Source organism: Chanos chanos, chromosome 2 (assembly GCF_902362185.1).
Source record: "Chanos chanos chromosome 2, fChaCha1.1, whole genome shotgun sequence".
NCBI lineage: Eukaryota > Metazoa > Chordata > Actinopteri > Gonorynchiformes > Chanidae > Chanos > Chanos chanos.
The window spans coordinates 53,316,012-53,337,301 of record NC_044496.1 but is presented as its reverse complement, the minus strand read 5'-3'; the positions used below and the strand labels follow the sequence as shown (position 1 = coordinate 53,337,301).

The 21,290-nt window shown below is 43.1% G+C and overlaps 1 protein-coding gene across 2 annotated transcripts; it reads left to right on the top strand.

Annotated features, from left to right (window-relative positions):
• Positions 1 to 8,364: 8,364 nt before the first annotated feature.
• lnx2b (ligand of numb-protein X 2b) lies at positions 8,365 to 21,205 on the top strand. Of its 2 annotated transcripts, none has more exons than XM_030794336.1 (9): positions 8,365 to 8,868; positions 11,439 to 11,629; positions 12,461 to 12,654; positions 16,294 to 16,698; positions 16,946 to 17,080; positions 18,061 to 18,235; positions 18,624 to 18,870; positions 19,295 to 19,453; positions 19,752 to 21,205. In XM_030794336.1, the coding sequence occupies exons 1-9, from the start codon at positions 8,477 to 8,479 to the stop codon at positions 19,885 to 19,887; spliced, it is 2,034 nt and encodes a 677-aa protein (XP_030650196.1). In that variant the 5' UTR covers positions 8,365 to 8,476; the 3' UTR covers positions 19,888 to 21,205. The 2 variants fall into 2 exon arrangements, with proteins under 2 accessions (XP_030650196.1, XP_030650195.1); XM_030794335.1 differs by having other exon boundaries at positions 8,366 to 8,868; positions 12,458 to 12,654.
• The last annotated feature ends 85 nt before the right edge of the window (positions 21,206 to 21,290 follow it).

The window sequence follows — 21,290 nt, the reverse complement described above, 5'->3', positions numbered from 1 at the left end:
TTGAGACTAGACATTTTTCTGACAGAGAAAATACATTATAGAAAGGAGTACGTCTATGAACCAGCGAAAAGAGGCTGCACATATTGTGTGAGAACGCAGTGCATGGGCTGCAGAAGAGAGTGAGCAAATAACTGAGAATTCAGGATACAAATAACAGGAGCAATTCATAATTTGTGTTAAAAGTTAAAACGACTTTAAGGTCGGTCAAAACAATATAAAATCTAATTTGTGACTCTGTACAGGATCACTGAGGAATAAGCTTAACACCATCACAGTACGGGCGATAAATTCAATGCCATTACTCTCAGTCAGTGTAAATAATAGTTTGAGATTTACTAGGCAGAGTTAACCTCCTAGTTAACCTTAATGAGCTATGAGATCATGTAGCCATTAAAGAGACAGGGGCAGTCTGCTCCCCTCTCCTTTTTCCTCAGGCAGGGGCTTATTGAGCCCTTAAGGACTGAAGCTCTTCTCTGTTGATAAGAAGAGGAAAGGCCAAAGTGCCATTAGGCGCTTGTGTATGCGGCGCAGGTCACCACAGTGCTGTGAGTGAGGTTGTGTGGAGAGGGGAGGGCAAGAGAGAGGAGGGATATTACCTGATAAGGATCACTGTGAGTCTTTGATCTTTAAGGGACTGATAAGTGGTTACAGAGTGGCATGCTGAGCGGACGAGCAAGGCAACACGACAGGTACAAACAAGCATGTCAGGCCTCAGAATTGGAGGTGACTTAAAAGTTAAAAAAAAAAAAAGAAGAAATCAGTCACATACAGAAGGAAAGACCGGTGAACAATTTGTCAATTTGTCTGAGTGGGGTGAAAAAGTAAATACCATTCACTTGCTCTCATTAGGTAAATTCTCCGCGTTCACTTTTGACGGGGTGCGCGTAAGACGAGGGTGTTAGCGTAACTGCATTCTTTGGCGGTGAGCAAAGATCTGACTGTTTTCTAAGCATAAGGTTTAGCAAAAAGAGCGGCCTAATCGAAGTCGCCGCTTAACGGAAGAAAGGACCGCGTTGCATCTTACCGGCAGCGCACCTAATGAAGATGTCAGAGAGAGAGAAACTGATGGAATCGAACAGGAACATTAAACAACGCAAAGCAACAACGGCAAAAAAAAAAAAGAAAAAAAAAGAAAAGAAAAAATGTAGCCATGTGGTGCACCACACATAATTTCAGCCACATTCCTCCTATAGCAAAGGGAACCGGGTGCTGGCTCCACACCGAGGACCATTAAAACGACACTCCAATGTCACAATACACAGGGCTGGTTTAGTGGGTGGTTGGGTGAGGGGAGGCGTGCTCCCTGGCCGCTGATTTAGGGCCTGCATGTGGAGACCAGACAGAGCCTCAAGTCGGGGGTGCGAGCTGTGGCCTGAAACAGATGCCTGTCTGTCTGGCCCTGAGGAGGAAGAGTGTGTGTGTGTGTGTGTGTGTGTGTGTGTGTGTGGTGTTGCGAGGGGGGGGGGGGGGGGGTTACCTCACTGAATGAGAAGGGGGAGCTGCCTGTGGAGCGTATGCGACTTCACCCGTCATCCTGGCAACAGCGCAGTAATAGAGTCATATTCACTGCACCTGCATCCACGTCTGGACGTGGAAGGACGAATTGTTGAAAGAAAGTGGGGGAGGCGTGTGGTTGTAACGATGTGCATGTGTGTGAGTGTGGCTTCATGTGATACTTCCATGAGTGTAACCATCTTTTTTTTTTTCACACAGAAACAGAAGCAGGTAGCACACCTCATGTCCTTTAGTTCATATCTTAAGCAACTGAATGAATGAATGAATGAATGACAGCATGAGAACTTTTAAAGCCCTAAAGGCATATTGTTTCCAGATTAAATGTTAATCTAAACATTACTAATCTGATGGAAAGAACAGGCTCTCTCAATCCGTGTTCAATAAACTTTTATGATCTCTTTCAATTTTTTCATTCTTTTTGTTCAAGCCCTTAAAAACCTCCGTGTTTAAAAAGAAAAAAAAAAAGCCCTCTATTTGTCCTTTCGGTACTATAGCAGCAATTACCAAAATAAACAAGATACAAGTCTCTATCTAAACTCCTCCTGAAGTATTGTAAGCAAGATAAAGCTGTGCTCATCCACACTCCAATTAAAAGGATTAAAATGTTAGAGGCCTCCATTATCAGCTTTCTCCCACTGACATCAAAGAGAACATGGAGTGAGAGCGCAGCTGGCCCGACGGTGTGAGTTTTCTTCTTGCTCTCGATGCGGAGGGGTGTTGTTTGTGCTGAGGATGTTTACCGATCCCAGGCAAGACAAACAACCTCATTCTTATTTGTGGGAGTTCTGCTCAAACACAGCGATGTGAAGGGTTCACTCAGTGTGAGAGTCAGGATGTGCTGCATTGTCAGCCTTTTGTTTTTCCTCTGCCCTTTTTTTTTCTTTTCTTTTCTTTTTTTTTATGTCTGATGCCTTTTTGGTAAATCCCCAAGTCTTTTCCAAAATAACAAACCTGAGGTTTCAGGAGTTTGTTTTTGATGAATTTTTTTTTGCACGTGATTTTGTGCCACTTTTATAAATGATGTCCCCCCCCCCCTTCCATTTATTAACGGTTAGAGTTGGCATTTAATTAAAAAAAAAGATTTTTCTTAAATTTTGAATCTCAGATTTATCTCTCAGAGCTGCTAAAATGCTTATATATTTGAGTAGTTTTGTTGCTTTTTATACATGGTTCAAAACAAATCCCCCTTAAACATGTGGCATCTTCTGAAACCCACAAATGTCAGCCTGTGCAAGGTGAGACCACAGGGTGTCACTCTCCCTCACTCAAATCTACACTTTGACCTCTGATGACAACTGCACAAAGCAGCAATTCAGACTTTTTATCTGTTTCATTTACATTTAGTAGTCAGGCTAACATTTGAATAACGTTCTTATCCAGAACATTAAGCATTGAACTTTGAATGTATTTCACAGTAAGAGGCTTATTACATGATACATATTGGTCTGGTAAAGGGATGATGTTTTAATGCGGCATACATGCAAAGGGAATAATGCCTTTGTTAAATGTCTTGATATTGTGCAGTTGTGTCTTCTTTATCAAACACACACACACAAAAAAATTCACCTAATAAAGACTGCTTCCGTTTTTTAGCTTTGTTTGAAATTCTGTCCCCTGTTTTTACACATGCTGCTCCCCAGTTTCAATGGTAAATAAACAGTAATATCACTGTTACGCTTAAATATGTGAAATACTGCACTGAGTAAGTACTGAGAGAATGGATCTGATACCATATAATAATATAACGTAATTAGGTTAGACATATATTCTGTGTTGTCAATATATACCACTGAAAACCCTGGAGAGTAAGAGAGAGTCTATGCCAAACGGTGAGCTTTTTTAATCAGCCAGTACCATTCTCTCACTTGAGCTCACAGGAGCGTAAATCACAATGGAAACAAGCCTAAACAGGGTAGTTTTTATGGGGGGGGGGGGCAGACTTCCTTTATATCCTGCCGGGGGTCAGCGGCTGACACTGTTCAAGTGTCAAAGGCCTTTTAACTGACTGGGTCCCAAACAAAGTATTATTACTTTATTGGGCATCATTTAGCTAGCTCCTTTACACTTTCTTCCATCTCAAAGTAGTGCTAAGCAAAATGAGAGGGAAAATATGTATCCAGTGAAGTTTACTGTGTAATGTTGCAATCTATAGTTTTAGGTTTATTTAGACTTACAGGCACAGCAAAGTACTGACGCTGTGTCAACAAGTGACGTTATGATAATTAATTTGGTAATTAAATTATTGACTCATAAAGTCATTAAACACAAAGTGCGCATGTGAAAACATCTGCCCCTTGAACTTGATGGTAACCACTCCAGAGGAACGACTTTCAATAGCAGGAATCAAGGCATTCACTCAGTGTGTAGTGGTAATGATCTGTGACATACCAGTTTAATGTTCCCGTAAAGCATGAGCAAGACGTGTTTGGACTAGAATGGCAATGCCAACATAGCACTTTCACTTTGAACAATCAAGTGATAAAGCTGGTAAGTCTTCTTTAACTCCATTGAGTGGACTGAGTTAAGGATGATTCTGTGTTTTCCTCCTCTGATACGTAAACAAAAATACAAACACAAAAAGTGAGTTTTGGAGCAAAGATGGTTTATGATCATGGCAGTAATGGTGTTAATAGTTAACAACTGGACTTCGAGCGTAACGATACATTTCTTCAAATGTTTTAATTCAATTTTGGTGCCAAAATTGGATAATGGACAAAACTTTCATTCTGACTGCAGGTCGCAGGAGACAGAGGTGACCCGCTCATTTTAACACTACCTGTACGGACTTCCTGTGAAAACGTCAGATCCGACTAGTTTGTTGTTCGAAACTGGGAATTCTCTGCGTCACCTATGTCAATACCTGAGGCGGTGTCCCTTTCTGATCATTTGGATAATGAAGTAACCTTTTTTTATTATTAAACAGGTTTTTACAAACCAATTCCACTCTCGACATTCGTCGAAGTTGGCAGAGATTTCCTATCCTGGGACATTCACTTTGGACTTCTTTGTTTTATTACTTCCGGAAAGCCCCTGCACAGGTAAGGCGAGTTTCGGGCTCGTGTAGCTGTCCAGCTTGTTCTCACGGTAGGTTCTAGTGCCATATTTAACACTGCGTAGCTTGTTCTATTTGATTACAAAACTGGTTGTGATCGTTGGACTTCATATAACACAATTAAACGTTTTGAAACTGTAAAAAATCAAGAGAGATATCACGACCTAATGTGACGTTTCGGCACACATCTTTTGTACAATGAACTATTAATTATATAAGAGGCGTGGACGACGACTTTCGTTTTAAGACAGGCTTGTAGACTGTATAACCTTTTAGACACATATATTTTCTTATACGCTAACCCATTATAACCGAAGACGTTTCAGAAGAGCGGGGAAAGTTTACTCTGTTGTCAAGCATGTCATCGGCAGCTGTCAGATGGGCGCTGAATAATTTATTGCGCCAACCCAAGAGGTAGATCAACTTCAGAGCAGTGGTCTACCCTTGTGCCCGGTGTCAGTCCTAATTATAGGAACAAAAGGAGCTGATTCTGACGTTTCATCGTGCAGTTTAAATTGTTCTGGTTGCTGAATCAAAGTAATCTGTGGGTCTAAAACGATCCTTTTACGTTTTTGTTTTAAAAGAGCCTAGGTTCATTCCTCGGCTTCATGTTACATTTTCAGATTTTTCAGGCTCAGAGTACACCTTCTGTGATGTTCTTATTCGACTGTGTGCACAATCATTTGTCTGCTGATAAGGGCAAACTCTCCTACCAAGGTAGTGTCAACAAACAAACTGACTGCCCAGGACTAGTTGTTTGTTATAGCAAAAATACTAGTTAGATGAAGTTTACTGACTCTACAATGATACGTACACGACACTTTTCTAACAGGCATTTCATACAAGACCTTTCACACTGTTTTCCCTAACACTCAGCAGTTATTGTCCAGTGACTGAAAACAGTATGTCAGCAATGTTAATCCACTGTGTTGTAAACAGAATTTTTGGTTTCACGTCTTGTGTTGCGAGGCCTTGTCCTCTGTGAGAGAGGTTTGCAGACATGGGCCGTGGGTGGATTAGAGACACCAGGTTTGTACGTTTTAAACGTGTTCTGATGGAGACCGTGATACCGTAGACAGGTTCCAGGTTGCCCCTGAAACATGCGACAGGCAGAGTAGGAGGGAGCACGGGGTGTGGACTAAGAGCTGGATTAAGTGAAAGTTGACTTTTTTTTCGGTCTCAGATAATTATAACCGTAGACCGTGACGCTGTATTCCGGTGAGCTCACTGATACACTTTATTTCGGTTTTTTCCGTTTGTGTTTATTCTACAGAGGTGTGACAGACTGTCTAATTACGCGTTACCCTGTATACTACCAAGGCTAGGTTTTAAAGTTGTTTTTACGAAAAGTCCAGCAATTGCTCTCTGATTATTCTTGTGCATAGGGAGCTAGTCGCGTCGCTGCCAGTGAGGAGGTTTGTGCATAGGGTGGAAGATGAATGGTTGAGAGATTTGTAGGCCTTAGCCTTGAACAGCATGCATCCTTGAAAGCCAAGGCATCGTAAAACACTGGATTATCTTTGAAAAGCAGACGTTGTTTCACAGCTCAGCCTCAACCATGTATAAAGGCCACCATACTGTGGAGAGAGAGAGAGAGAGAGAGAGAGAGAGAGAGATACCCATCTGTCTTAGCCAGGGTCACCGCCTAGAGCTGTCCTTCATCAGCGGAGACACGATACATTCAAAATTCTAATTATCAAATCCAGGTCTCAAGCTTAAGGCAGTTTTTCAACACGGTTATGAATTCCTCTTTCCACTTTGTGTCCTCAAATAACACGTTGATGGAAATGTCAAATTCCCCTCAGTGAAGTGCCAATTTAACACGGAAACTTTTCTTCAGGTATCAGTTATGACCTGTCGGGTCTGTACGTGGTAAGTGGGCTTAATTACCCTCCTCACCCTTAAAGTTATCCAACGCTGTTTTTTTTTTTTTATGTCCATTTTAATTTGTAACGTGTGACTTAAATGATGTACGTTCGCATCGTCTGTAAGGGAGATCACATAGGATTTATAGAGATGTAGACTGTTCCAATACAGGACACCGGTGTGGCTGGGTAAGGATATCATTGGCCCCTATCTGTTACAGAGAAGATTGCAATCGAGTAAAGGGAGCGGTGAGCAAGAGAGGGCTGTTTTGTTTGACCTCAAATGCTGTACACGCAGACGAACACACACACACACACACACACACACACACACACACACACACACACATACACACACACACACACACACACACACAGAGGGGAAGAGAGTGAGGGAGAGGCAGAGGGGGAGAGATGGAGAGAGAGAGAGAGAGAGAGAGAGAGAGAAACTCTGGAGCGCTATAATTGGTCAGTGGTGGAGCAGGCTTGTCAGAGCGCACTGCCTGCACTGGTGCAACATCAGCAGTCTTAACTCCACCTCCCTTTCATACACACACATACTCGTACAGTCTCTCTCTCGCACGCACGCACACATACACACACACACACACACACACAAATGTTCTTTTAACCCCTCCTCCTTCTCCTGGGTCCGCACAGTCAGACGTTGACTGCCTCCTCTCTCCAGTCCGCTGAACACCCCTTTGCCCTGTCATTCGCCTCATGCTGCTTTTTGCATTCCGTACACACACACACACACACACGCACGCGCACACATGCACAAACACAAACAGACGCTCACTCACTCTGTGGTGGAGATGAAGGACTCTAGTTTCAGTCCGGCTGCAGGCAGCCAGCATTGCTGTCGGGCTTGAGTTTCTTGTTTGCATGCAGTGACTGCCGGGGAACCTGACAGTGTGGATCGCAGCATCAAAGGTTTGTGGAGCTGAACGAATTAAGAGCTGACATGAATATTCTGGGGAATTTATCTGGAGCACTGATGTGTTAACGTTCTCCTAGTTTGTTTTGTTTTGGGTTTTTTTTAGTAGTTGCGTAAGGGAACTTTGCCTCAGAACGACTTGACAAATGTGATGTCACAAGCTCTTAGTCGAATATTTAGAATGGCAGTTGACGATTTACTGTAAATGCCTACTTATAATTATGAATATGTGCAAAGTATGATTTGACTCCCCAAATATGTATTTGCATGTGTAATCAAGAGTTCCCAAGTATTTGTATTTGACGGGTCTTACTGTGGAATTTCAAAGAAACCGGTTTTATTGATTTCTGTTGTAAATTGTGTATGTGTGTGTCTATCTGTCTGTCTGTGTGTCTATGTGTGTGTCTGTGTGTGACTAAAGTGGCTGGATCTCTTGAGTTAAAGCTTACACTCTTTGCCTATTCACAGGGAATTACTGAAGATTAGGCTTCTCTCAGAGGGAAGTAGCCCACTGCTGATGGGGCACAGTGGGGTCATTAGTGACATGGATAGACTTCATGCTCAGTTTACTCTCCACTTCTCATTCTGTCTTAGCGCCTTGTCTTTGTTCGTTCCCATTAGGTGGGTTTTGACCGTTGCTCTCCAATCATTTCGTGGAGTTTAACCTTTTTAATGAAGCGAGCGGTGGTGACGGGGGCTGCCAGACTGGGATTCCTGTTGTAGTTTTTTTAAACTCACGCAGAGGATACAGCTGCAGCCGCTTTCCCATATTGTTTCTGTTTAGTGGATCTGTGTCATTTCCTGTCCAGTCGACAGGAGCCAAAAAAAGAATGTGCACCTCCTGACTCAGTTCTCTTTTGTTCACTTTCCCCCGACAGAGAGGAGAGGTGCGGATGCCTGAGGCCGGGTTTTGGATCTTTGTTTTGACAACCCTCGGCGTCCAAAGAAGCTGAAATAGAAAGTGAAGGACAAGAAGAAGGAGTTTTTTTTTTTTTTGGTTTTTGGTTTTTGGTTTTTTTTTTTGGAGAGGAAAGGGAATCAGCGGCAGAGTGTTCTTTACCGACTGAGTGGAAGTCAAGCTGCGACTCCTGACCGACGGCCGCGATGGAGCCCAAGGTGCCGGCGCCGGCGGGCAGCCTGACGTGGGCGCGGATGTGCAAGGAATGCGGGCAAGGGCACGAAGGCCAGGAGAGTCACCTGTACGAGTACCAGGACGAGGTGGACGACGAGCTGGTGTGCCACATCTGTCTCCAGCCGTTGCTCCAGCCGATGGACACGCCGTGCGGACACACCTACTGCTTTCAGTGCCTGAGTAGCTTTCTCCGGGATCAGGACTTTTGCCCCGTGGACCGTCAGAGGCTACAGATGCAGCATTGCCGCGCCTCCAGCCTCTTGGTGCGCAATTTGCTGGACAAACTGACAGTGTTGTGTCCGTTCCACAGCGAATGCCAACAGAGCATGCAGAGATGTGAACTACAACCGCACCTGCACAACAGGTCAGAACGCCATAGGCTTGGAAAAACGTTCTGTTTCAGTTTGCATAGGACAAACCGCTGAAAGATACCACCGGCCCAGATTACATTAGAATTGACCCACATCGGTGAAGACGATAAAACGAAAGCGTTTTGTGCTGGGGTAGATCAGATATCAAGCCTTAGGCAGGGAGAAGGGGGTTGGGGCTTTACATGTAGGGGACATACTGGAAAAAGTCCTGCATCTGGATTAGGTTTATTGATATGCATGTAGAGTCCTCAGTAAAGTCCAGTACGTGAGGTTATTCAAATAGGCATGTGATATATGAATACATTCATGAGTGTATATGTCAGATGCATGTATAATATATGAAAAATTATAAATACGTTCACAGTTGATACTTATCATGTACTTACACTTCACATCCAAAGCTCAGATTGCCAAGAAAAAGTTTCTCAAACATTTAAGGAATGCACTTTATCCAGGTCTGGCAGGGACACAGTAAGTCGAGTAAGTTGAGCTGGATTAAAGAGTAGTGAGACGTGAGAAGTAAGAGGAACATATGATTGGGGGGGCAGGAGGGTGTTGGTTAGGTCTTGTTTTAGACCAGGTTTTTTTTTTTTGGTTTGTTTTTAGATGGTAAAGACACACATGTGTTCAAGTTTTCTTAGGACAGGAAGTGCAGGCAAACCAAAAAAATGGTGAATGGAAAAGAAATCATCTTTGATTGGTCTATGTGGGCAACAGTAGAGCAACAGTAAGGACTCATTAAGTGACAGCACCAACCATTGGAAAACCATTCATATCCATGGGCCATATATTAGAGTTCAGCACACTGTATAGCTAACATTCTGATAATATCATTAGTAAAACAGAAGGAAAAAAAGATTACCATTGTAGGCAACAAAGCCTCAGCTTCTCAGCGTTGATCTCTCTCACATGGAGCGGCGCCCTGGCCGTTATCTCCGCTGTCGGCTGTGACGTAATTCGAAAGGCTAAAGGTTGTTTTTGCTGCGGGGTCATGTGTACCTGAGCAAACATTGAAAGGCTTTCCAGAGGGAACGTGTCAGAGAAGGAAAAATGCAACGTCGAGACCGGAGTGACACGAAAACAAATGAAGTTTCACGACTCTGGGAGAGCAGTTAGTTGGACGACAGCTTGGCTTTTATTTACCTCTCCAGGACTCTTGTCTTGTGGAAGCATCTTTTATATTACTGTGTTAATTTGCATGGTTCTACCAGCTAAAGTTAGTACTTGCCAAATATATTGCATGTCACAAGGAGTGTCTGTGACTATTCCTGCGTCAGAGCGTTGCCATGGATATGGTATCATGCCATGGAAAATACACAGGTGTTTCTTAGAACCTTTCAAAAATCTCCTTCGGTCACTTCCGTTGCCTTGGTGATACTGATAGTTTGCCAAGGTTTAAGTTTTCACCCAAATCACATTGACTGTGAGATCAGTTTTAACGTCCTCCTTTAGCCTCAAAGAATGGGCGCACCAAAGCACACCCCCACACTTTCAGCTCATTGCAAGGAAAAGCCAGAGACACATGGCCTGGTCCTGGAAAGCAGCACAGTTTGAGAAAAGAAAGTGAAAAGAGATAGTGTTGAACAAAAAACAAAAAAACAAAAGTATTCCAGCAGCACCTTGGTATTGTTCTTTTGGGTGTGTGCTAGTGAGAGAGAGAGAGAGTGAGAGAGAGAGAGAAAAAAACTAGAAAGAGTAGGCTTTCCAATTGTACAGTCCACTTCTCCTGAGGTGGAGAAATGTAAAAGATTTTTCCACCAGCAGGGCCTGGTCGTCTTGGAAACCGGCCAGCTGTGGTCATTTCTCTGTAGTCCTGTAAGATGCTTTGGCTGATCCATCCACCCCGCCTCTTACGCTCAGACTAATACACAGAAATCCAGTCATGCTCGCTGAAAAGACTGCACTGGCGTTTAGATGACTTGATTTCTGCATGCTCAGCTCTCATTGTCCGAGTCAGTTACAGGCATGAGATTTCAAACAGAATAAGAGTAGTAGTAAATGTAGTGATTAGCGATAGTAATTGTCAGAAAAGACGCTTCAATTGATAATGCTAGTTAGCTGTAAAATAATAAACCTCAAGAATAAACCCAACAGTGTTACGTCAAAGATGAAGTCAAAGATGGGAGCTGTTTGTGGAGGGGAAGTTGTTTTAAATCTGTTCTAAGCCAACCTGTCCCCTCTGCCTCCCTGCAATGCAGTAGAGTAGCCTCCTTATCTGCATTGCTCCTCTCTTCTCCCTCTCCCTGTCTGGACGTGCCAAACCTCCCGACACCTACTTCACAGACCTGAGTGTGAAATATCCTAAACACAAATGCTCACAGGATGCCTTGGTATTTTAAGTCTCTATTGAAACAGATGAATAAACACTATTTTTTTTTTCCGATGTCTGTTTTGCTGATCTTCAATCAAAAGTAACTGCCAGCATTAATGTGCGTTGCGGGATATTTTTAGCTAATGTCGCTTTCGCTAGGTAATGAACGTGTTACGTGCTGAGAAAAACCAAATTCGCTCAGTCATTTTCCTCTTTCTCTAACCCTCATCTGTCTCTCTTTCCCGCTCCAAGATGTCCAGGGTTCAAGCGACTGAGGGAGGAGGCAGAGAGGAGAAAGAGACCTGCTTGGAACGAGATCAAGGGGAGCAGGACGGAGGGAGAATGTGCAGGCGACAGTAAATCCACCCCAAACAGAACCTCCACGGCCCGCGGGCCGGCTGAGCCCGGCCTGGTCAACCCTGCTTTTGAAGAAGGCGAGGATGGTAAGACGTTTCTCTCCTCTCGCGTTTCTCCAAGAACCAGGTCAAATCATCTATTTTTCACCCGGTTCTTGACAGCACCTGAAGGCATGTCTTTTTTTTTGTTGTTGTTTTTTTTTTTTTGACTTCACAATGAAACATGAGCATTGGAAATCCTTACATGCGTGTTAGTCATAATTATGGTGTCTTTTTGTAGAGAATTGAGGCGAGTTATCTCTAGAGTGACTCAAACTGTAGCTAAGTGTCAGGGAAGGGAGGAAAAAAAAAAGGTGAGAAGAGTTTGGAGAAGTCAAAGAAGTCTGTGAGAAGGAGAGGAAATGGATTTTCAGCTGTGTTGACTCTCAGTTATAATGAAAACAGGAGCAGCCTTTGATGTGGCCATTCCTCTTGACTTCAGGCAGGTCTGTGTGAGTGGGGTTGGCCTTTGGAGACACTGTATCACTATGAGCTGTGAAATTATAGGCACGAGTCATCACCTTGTCACCGTCTGCTTTCTCTGAACAAGCCTGCACCTATACAGATTCCCCTTCACAGATGCCTTAGTAAAAGCGGTAAAAGTCCTCCGGGCTAGTGGTTAGTCTGAATTTATGGGTGCACGGTCAAATCAAGACAGGTGGTTACCTGGCAACCCCCAGATTATTTAAGATACAGATGACATCATCTGTCTGTCTCACTTCGAGATGAGTCTTCCTTGGAAACTACAGCCGTGAACTATGAGTCTTCTGTAAATTGTATGAATATGAAAACAAACAGAAAAAAAAAGAAATGTGTATTAAAGTCCTGATATCATTTAACATCTCCTTCTTTTCAACACTGATCCATTCCTCCCAGAAGCCCCCCTGAGGTCCAGCCTGGTCTCCGAGTCCACCGTGGTGGAGCTTTTTAGGGACAATCCTGAGGAGGAGTTGGGTTTGCGGATTGTGGGAGGCAAGGACACACCCTTGGGCAATATCGTCGTACAGGAAGTTGTTCGTGACACATTGGCAGCCCGCAACGGAAAGCTGGCACCTGGAGATCATATCCTAGAGGTGAGACACTTCGCCTGGTCATCTGCAATCCATTCACGCTCTTAAATTCTCTTTTTTGCCACATTTTAGCATTTTAATCTAAACAGCCTGGATAGTCACAACTACCGAGTCTCTGAGCTTCAGTCTTAATGATTGTGTTTATTTATTTAGTTGTATAATACACTACTCATACATAATCCACAAAACAAAATGATCTGCCTGTTCTCTAGGAACAGATTAAGCCTAGTCCATGACTAGATTTTCAATGGGTAATTTGTATTTATACAAATTTATACACACACACACACACACACACACACACACATATACATATATATATACATATACTTACTATATATATATATAGTAAGGTAATTTTGCAGCCCCCTGTAATGAGAGTTGCTAATTCTCAGAGACATCAAGCTTCAGATTTGATGAATTATTGCTTCTTTATTACATGATCATGGGAGAAGCGCACCTCAGAGGTGAAGTGCAGTTCTCACTGAGGTTAAGGAGTGCGGAGCTTTTTCATACAGTGACACAAACTTCCAAGGACATGTGTGGGGGTTTACAAGATAACTTTCCTCATGGAGCACAACATACTCAGTGTTCACTCCAAGGCGTTGCAGACACACAGAGGCCTTGTCTCCTATATAATAAATGCTAATTGTTCTAGCTAATTTTGCAGCATGTAGTAATTAAGCAGACACAGGTCTCTATAATATTCATACTTCATCATGACAATAGTCATGAGCTATATTTTCGTTCTAAAAATTACAATCATAATGCAAAGCGATATTTTTCCCACAATATATGTATATATACATACACATGTGTGTGTGTGTGTATACACTGTGTGTAAATATATATATATATAGAGAGAGAGAGATAAATAGATTAATACACACACACATATATACTGAAATTTAGTCAATGACTGGGGTTAAAAGTGTGCTTAGAAAATTGATAGGGTGTTAAAAAGTAGTGCATTTGTCATTCTAAATATTGTAATTCCAAAAATAGTACATTTGTTATTGCAAATCCAGGTTTCAGGGTGGTGCACTGAGGATTCTAAATGGGAAATCTGACACAGAGATTCCTCCCCTTGTCTCATATTTATCGTAGAGCGTGTTCTTATTACCTCTAGACAGAAGTTGTGGCAACACAGAGGCAAACAGCTAGTCAAGGGAAAAATCTATTCACAGTTACAGCCTAAGACAGAGGTGTGTCGAAAATATAAACAGGTGCATAGATGATGAAGCCAATACCAGTACTTGATGTAATGATGTATTCAGTATCTGGGCAGACAAAAGTTTTCCAACCAATCAGGATGTCTCTAGGTTAATCATATTCGTAAGTGTATCCAGCCTGGTTGCACACGTATTGCTGCAGTTGCATGACAAAAACATGCTAAACATTTCTCAGTCTCAACCAGTCTCCGTATTCAGGTGCCCAGTGTACAAGGGGCTTCTCAGAACCAGTTTAAACCAGTTCTAACATTGACATACTCATTCTCAGAGAACATATCACCTTGGCCTTGGACACTAAGAAGCAAGCTGTGGTCAGTGGAAATTTACAAGACGGTCCACAACATGAATAACAGATAGAGAAATACAGAACAAAAAAAATACAACCAAACACATAACAGATTTCATAAGTGTACACGGGTATACTGAGGATAAAGAATATAAATTGATTTACATAGCACATTTCCACTCAATCAAGGGACACACAGTATGTAGTGACTACAAAGCAGGATGCAAGTTTCTGCTTATTAAATGTCAGCTGAAATATTCCTACTGATATCAGTCTTTGTTCACCTCCATCCCCCTCCTCCTCTGTGTTTTCAGTGTACACGCCCAAACTGGACGCGTTTATGTTTTCCTTATGTCCCTGGCTAAAGGTCACCTGATCCTGGTCTTGTTTTCACTGCATGTTATCAAATTTCTGCCGCTTTTGCGTTTGGATTTGCCGTGTAAACGTGTGGTTTTGAAGCACTTCTTTCAAAAAAAAAAAAAAAGGTGCACGTGGTGTCATTCACAGTATGGGTAAACTCTGTCCAAATTCTAACCTCAGCGCTGTTGTCTAAGAATTTCTGTTTTGCTAAGTACAACTTGTCTTGGCAGTTTTCACTCTGTAGAATAGCAGAGGAGTTGAGTCATCTCAGACATAAAGCAGATGGGCTTAATCTTTGGTGTTGTTGATATTCAGGATAAACAGGTCTTTGTATATACATATATTAGCACAGACTAAAAACATGTTTCAGGTCTCTGCTAGTCTTGAGAATAATCTATTGCGATGTTGAAGTTATACAGTGTTCAAATCAAAGTTCAAAGCTGGGACAAAACAGGGTTTTTTTTTGTGCTCTGGTTTTCTGTGGTCATCACATTGTAGCTCTCAAAATGAATTAAAATCCAACATCACCTGAAAGGTTAATTGAATCTGAGCCCTGACAAAATGTGCACGACTGAGATGTGATTAAATTTTGCTGGGGCATTTTTAAGGTTCGTAGAGCGGGTTTAATTATTTGGAACATATGTTTTTCTGAGGCAAACTATTTTTCGTCCTTTGGTTCAACCTGTATATGTGGAGCTTGCCTTGGATGCATGGAAGATACATGCATTAATCAGACATCGTAAAATGGAAATCAGTGATCTCATTTCATTTTTGTTTAAGGGATGATTTCAATCAGGATCCGTTGGGGGGGGGGGGGGGGGAAGGGGTAAGGTGAGAAGCAGAATTTCAGAGTTTCAGCGAATGTCTTGGGTTTTGCCGTTATCCTCCTCTGTTCCCACAGTCTGATCCTCTCTCCTAGGATTTCTGCCTCTGGCAGTCCTGGAATGCGGTGCCACAGTTAACCGAACTGACAGGCTGGCTTCGCATTCGGCTTTAGGAATTCCAGCCTTAGCATGAATGAATTCCTTCAGTCCATGTTCTCCTTTATCAGACCAGTCAGACAGGCAGTGATCTGAATATGGGCCTCTCTCTTCCCAGCTTGGCTTCCCTGCCCGGAGATGAGCTGTAACCTTAAAGAAGCACCTTGAGCTTCTGTGAGAACAAACGTCTTGTAAAGGGAGCTGCTTCTGGCACTTAGATTGGATTTCTCGTTTCTTGAAATGCTATCTTTCTTTTCCCCTTCCAGCTAATCAATGCATCGATTTTCAAACAGGGTTATTCCCAGCTCGAAGACAGGAAGGCTTGACTTGCTAACAATAGACACTAGCCGTTGCATTATTTTTAGACCTCTAGATACCTTGTTAACCTGGAAAATGATGAAGTTTATTGGATTTGAATGACGCTGGTAGGACTCATTCGCCTTAGAACCCACTTTCCAAGACGTTCGATATTGTGACGTAGCATTTTAAACGAGTTTACGCGACGTTCAAATAGCCTGCCATGACGTCAGTCTTATTAGGTCATTTTATACGGAAACCTTTTTAAAGAGAGCCGTGTGGACTGTCTCAGTTTCCTACAAAGCAGTTCAATATGACCACCAGCTTTGCTGCAGATTTATCCTGACTTGGTAGATCAGAAGTTGCTCTCAGATTAAAAAGCAGTGTTAACCAAAGCCATGGTGTGTAAGACTGTGAGTAGCCAGGGGGGTGAGGATAGCTGGTTTTACGTTTTGTCCTTACAAAGGAGCGTTTTCTCTGTGCACAGGTAAACGATGTCAGTCTGGCGTCCATCCCGCACAGCCGCGCTATAGCCCTGCTCCGCAGGCCCTGCTCCCTCCTCAGACTCACCGTCATGCAGGAGAAAGGTTTCAAAGTACGGCCCGAACACCACTCGCACCCCTCTCCCTCCACGCTGGCCTCCAACGCATCCCAGCCCTCCCACAACTCCAGCACCGTCGTCCAGGTCACCCTCGTCAAGCGGGAACGCGCAGAACCGCTCGGCATCAAGCTCATCCGCAAGTCGGAGGAGCCTGGAGTGTTCATCTTAGACCTCCTGCCGGGAGGCCTGGCCGCCAAAGACGGCAAACTGCGCAACAACGACAAAGTCCTGGCCATCAACGGGCAAGACCTGAGACATGGCACTCCGGAGAGTGCAGCCCAGATCATACAGGTTTGATATCTGAGCCTTTCAAAGACTTACATCCAATACAAAACTGTTACATGTCCTTTCGACACTGTATATGCCTCTCAGATGTAGCCAAAGCTGGAGGCTGTTAGAAGGTGCACTGTCTCTGCACTGATTTCTGGTTATATCTCTGACGGATGGCTATGCAGTAGGTTGAGTAAGCAGCATATTTGTTGTTGTTGCTGGCGTGTGTGTGTGTGCGCGTGTGTTTGTGGTTTGTGTGTGTGTACAGGGGAGTGAGATGCGGGTGAACTTTGTGGTAATGAGACACCCTGAGCCTCCTGAGGACGGGATGGAGGTGCAGAGCAGAGGAGCCAGAAGAACTCCTGAACCACAGTACTTCAGACGTCGCTCATCTTATATGAAGGTAAGTGTGTTTGTGTGTGTGTGTGTTTGTGTGCGCACTTGCGAGTTTATGAATTCACATGCCTGCAATGGGTCTAAAATTATGTTCTCCTAACAACTGCTCTCATGGTTAACCATTCAAGTGAGCACTCATGTTTTCCTACTCAAAGCGCAGTTGCTGAACAGTCAGTACACAGTTCATTAATCACAGCTAGACTCTCTAAGCTCTTAAGCTCTGCTGTATATGTCTCTACATGCCATGTTTATGTTGAGTTTACCTCTTCTCATAGCCATGAAAGCACTCTTCACACCAGGGTCAGTAACACCAAGGCCCTCTTTCACTTCCTCTGTGGCCCAGGGAGGTGAAAGGCGTGGGGAGCATATGTAGGCAGACCTGGGGGGAGATGAAAGCGACTCTCCTCACTGAGTCTTGACTCATGATCAAAAGGTCCAGGGTGCTGCTCTCCCTACCATGGTAGCCCACTTGTTTGTGTGTCACTTTGGGTAACAGAGGATCAAAGATGGTGACAGTTAGCTTTCACCTGCTGTGAGGAACCCTTTACTCTGGCTGGGAGGGAGGGCTTCCCTGCTGGGGTAGGAAGAGCCCAACCCCCACCTCCTGGAGGTTTTTTTTTTTTTTTAGTGTCCCACAGGGACTGGGAGAAGATAGGGGAAGCTGTTGATTTCGGCACTCGGTCTGACATACCGTAGCAGCGTGTCAGGACATTAGATTTACCTCCGCGTTCCGTTTGTAGTGGGATCTGGAATGTGTCTCGTTTGTTTTTTTGTTTTTTTGGGGTTTTTTTGCAAATGTGTTCACAAATCAGACGGCATTATCTATCGGGGGGGTTCGCTTTCACCCATCAGTCACGAAATAAAGACGTGATTTGTCCATTAAAAAAAAAAAAATCATCATTTTACTGTGGTTGTCTTCTAATTTGTTGAAAACACATATCTAGTTGGCCCGTAAATGTAATGTAGCTGGGTTTTGTCTGTGCCTAGGAACCTCCAGGTGGGTTTTCCAGTCAGGAGAAGACTGTGACCCTGAAAAAGGAACCACGGCACTCCCTGGGCATTACCATAGCTGGGGGAAGGGACTGCCGTAGCCGACTGCCCGTCTATATCACCAGTGTGCAGCCCGTGGGATGCCTGCACCGAGAAGGCACTATAAAAAAAGGTTGACACATTTTCCCCCAGCCTCACAGTTTATACGTTAGACCGGGAATTTCACCATGTTTGACCTAAATTTATGTATATCGTTTTATGTATAGGTAGTATATATAGTGTTATTACATTTACATTGTTACATAAAAAAAGGTTGTCACATTTTCGCCCAGCCTCACATATGTTAGACCGGGAATTTCACCATGTTTGACCTAAATTTATGTATATCGTTTAACAGGTTATATGTTATATTATATGTAGTGTTATTATATGTAGTGTTATTATATTTACATTTAATTGTTACATATACATGTTGTATAGATGTTGTACCATTTCATGTGGGTTTTTCCTTACATATTGTGGTTTGTTGACTGTATGCTGTGATGGCTCTGGTGGCTTAGGTGATGTTTTGCTGAGTATAAATGGTTTGGACCTGACCCAGCTGACCTATAACGAAGCGGTCTCCGTGCTGAAGACACAGACCGCTCAGAGCTCTGTGGCGCTGCGTGTTATTCAGACCATATCCGAGGAGGACGGAGAGGAGGACAGCGAGGCTGCCAACACGGAGGAGATGGACACCCACGAAGGCCCCAGAGAAGACGACATCAACTGGTCTCCGATGTGGACCCGATGGCTGGGCCTGCCCAGGTTGGCTAGTAGGACTTGGAAAAACCCGGTGTTCCTTAACGTTTTTAGTAACAGTAGCTGCTATTGTGATTCGATATGATGTTTCACAAACATGTTTCTCATCTTTCGATGGGACAAATCAGGTATGGCAGGGCAAAGAGAGAGGGTAGGTTCTAAGGAGCAGGATTTGGAAGCACCGTTTTCATTCTGTTTTGTGTTTTGTTTCAAATCAGTTAGGAAACTTGACACTGTACCATTAGGTAATTAGGTAGAAGACCCATCTTATTAGAGGCTCTTCAGCTCTCAAATGAACGGCTATCAATGGGTTCACTTTGGAGAGAACAGTTAACCCAGATGGACTAAAACATGAGGAATAGTGCAGTGGTGAAGTTTTTTTTATTCTTTTGAACGTTTGTTTGACATTTATATTTTTCATACCTCTCAGCCAAATGCACTGGTGTCGGGACATCGCCCTGCTGAAGACCAACAATGAAAGCTGGGGCTTCAGCATCGTGGGGGGGTATGAGGAGAATCGAGGCCATCAACCCTTCTTCATTAAAACCATAGTGCCTGGAACCCCAGCCCACTTCGATGGACGTCTCAAGTGAGTCACTTCTGCAAATAAGCGGCTGTAGCTCAACAACTCTGAAAATAACGATGTGTTATGTGACGTTTATGTAAAGGTCTGACGTGCGGAAGTCATTTTTTTTTTAGTCCTGACCAATGGTGAACTGATCAGAAATGTCCTCCGTGAGTAGTAGAGCGGCGGTTGAATTCCAGAGCCAAGCGTAGTGCACCCTTATCTCTCTCTCTCTCTCTGTCTCTCTCTCTCTCTCTCTCATATTCTCCTTTCTACAGAGGAAATTCCACGGTTATTGAGCTTCTCCTGTTCTTTCCTGCAGATGCGGCGATGAGATAGTAGCCGTGAACGGGGCCTCCACCGTGGGCATGAACAACTCCTCTCTCATCCCCATGCTGAAGCTGCAGAGGAACAAGGTTACGTTGACTGTCGTGTCCTGGCCTGGTACCCTGGTCTGAGTGCCTGCTTTCGCCGTTCGCCCGGGTCGCCACCTTGCCATTGCCTCACACTGTCCATCAGCTGTAATCTACCCCCTCAGGGAGGGCATCAAAAGATTTTAGCATCCGTGATCTGTGTTATGCTATTATTTTCATGTAACATTTGTCTTCCGTGAACTTTATCCAGCATTACATTGTTATCACTTATTTGTTTCCCCCTACATGTGACTTGCACCTGCAAATCAGGGAATGAAGGCAGACAATCATTGGACTATATTTTGAGGAAAACAGGATGTGTCTTTAATGTTTGTAATTTTTTTTTTTTTTTTTTACCCACTAATTGAAGGCAATTTTTCTGGAGGTTGTTGGCGCCTTTTTGAGGGATTTCTAAGACATACACTGCACTAGAAAACTTTGTCTTGAACCCCAAAGATGTAGGATTTCAAGCATTATCCTCAGCGTCTGTACGTCAACAAATATTATTCCCTCTATATCCTTGTTTCTGAATGTGTTCTGGAACATTCTGTCAACTTGCCTCTATGGGTATAATTTGTTACAGCTTTGATCACCCTTTACACTTTGACATTATGCACAGATTGTTTTGTAGGACATGTCAGGTGTACATCTTCTTTTAACTCCATCTGTTTTAGCTCAGAAAGAACTCCTTATTTCCATGAATGAATTACAGTAGCCTTGATTATTATTCACTACTGACTGGTGAATGTTGGTGATATACATGCTCACTTTTGGACACTTTGTGGGACCACACCAAAGTCTTGACTCACTAGCTGGCAACATTATGAATTACTCATTTGTTTTCAGTATAAATATGACTAATTGTAATTTTATGTATTTTATCGTAATCATAAGATACTGCTCTCTAAGTTCTGCTGGGTGGCAGTATTACCACTTTTCAGAACTGTGCTGTAGTCGACTACCTTATTTTATGATCGAGGGATTTTAACATTCATGTTTTGTTGTTTTTTGTTTGTTTGTTTGTTTGTCTTGCTTATGTAGAGAGACAGTACACACTTGCCTTATAATGCCATATAATGCCATTAGTTTCCTTTGGCCTCTTACACCTTGTATATGTCTTTGAATAAGAGGAGAACTTGAATGTATTCGGTTTCCTATTCACGTTGGCAGTTCATTGCTAAATTTGTGTTTCACTGAATTAGGCTCACAGTTGTTCAGTGGAAGATCAGTTATTCTCATGGTACCTTGAACTGCATTAATAAAATGCTCTGTTTTATCATAAAATTCTGTTTTATCATGATGTTGAAGTTTGATTTTGTTTAGTCTGTCCCCATAATGGCTCAAATAAACTCCTCCAATAAAAATTGTACATTTTCATTAAAAATATATATACTCCAGGACATTCTTAGTCATATTGTCATTTGGCGTGGTGGGATTTTTTTAAAAAC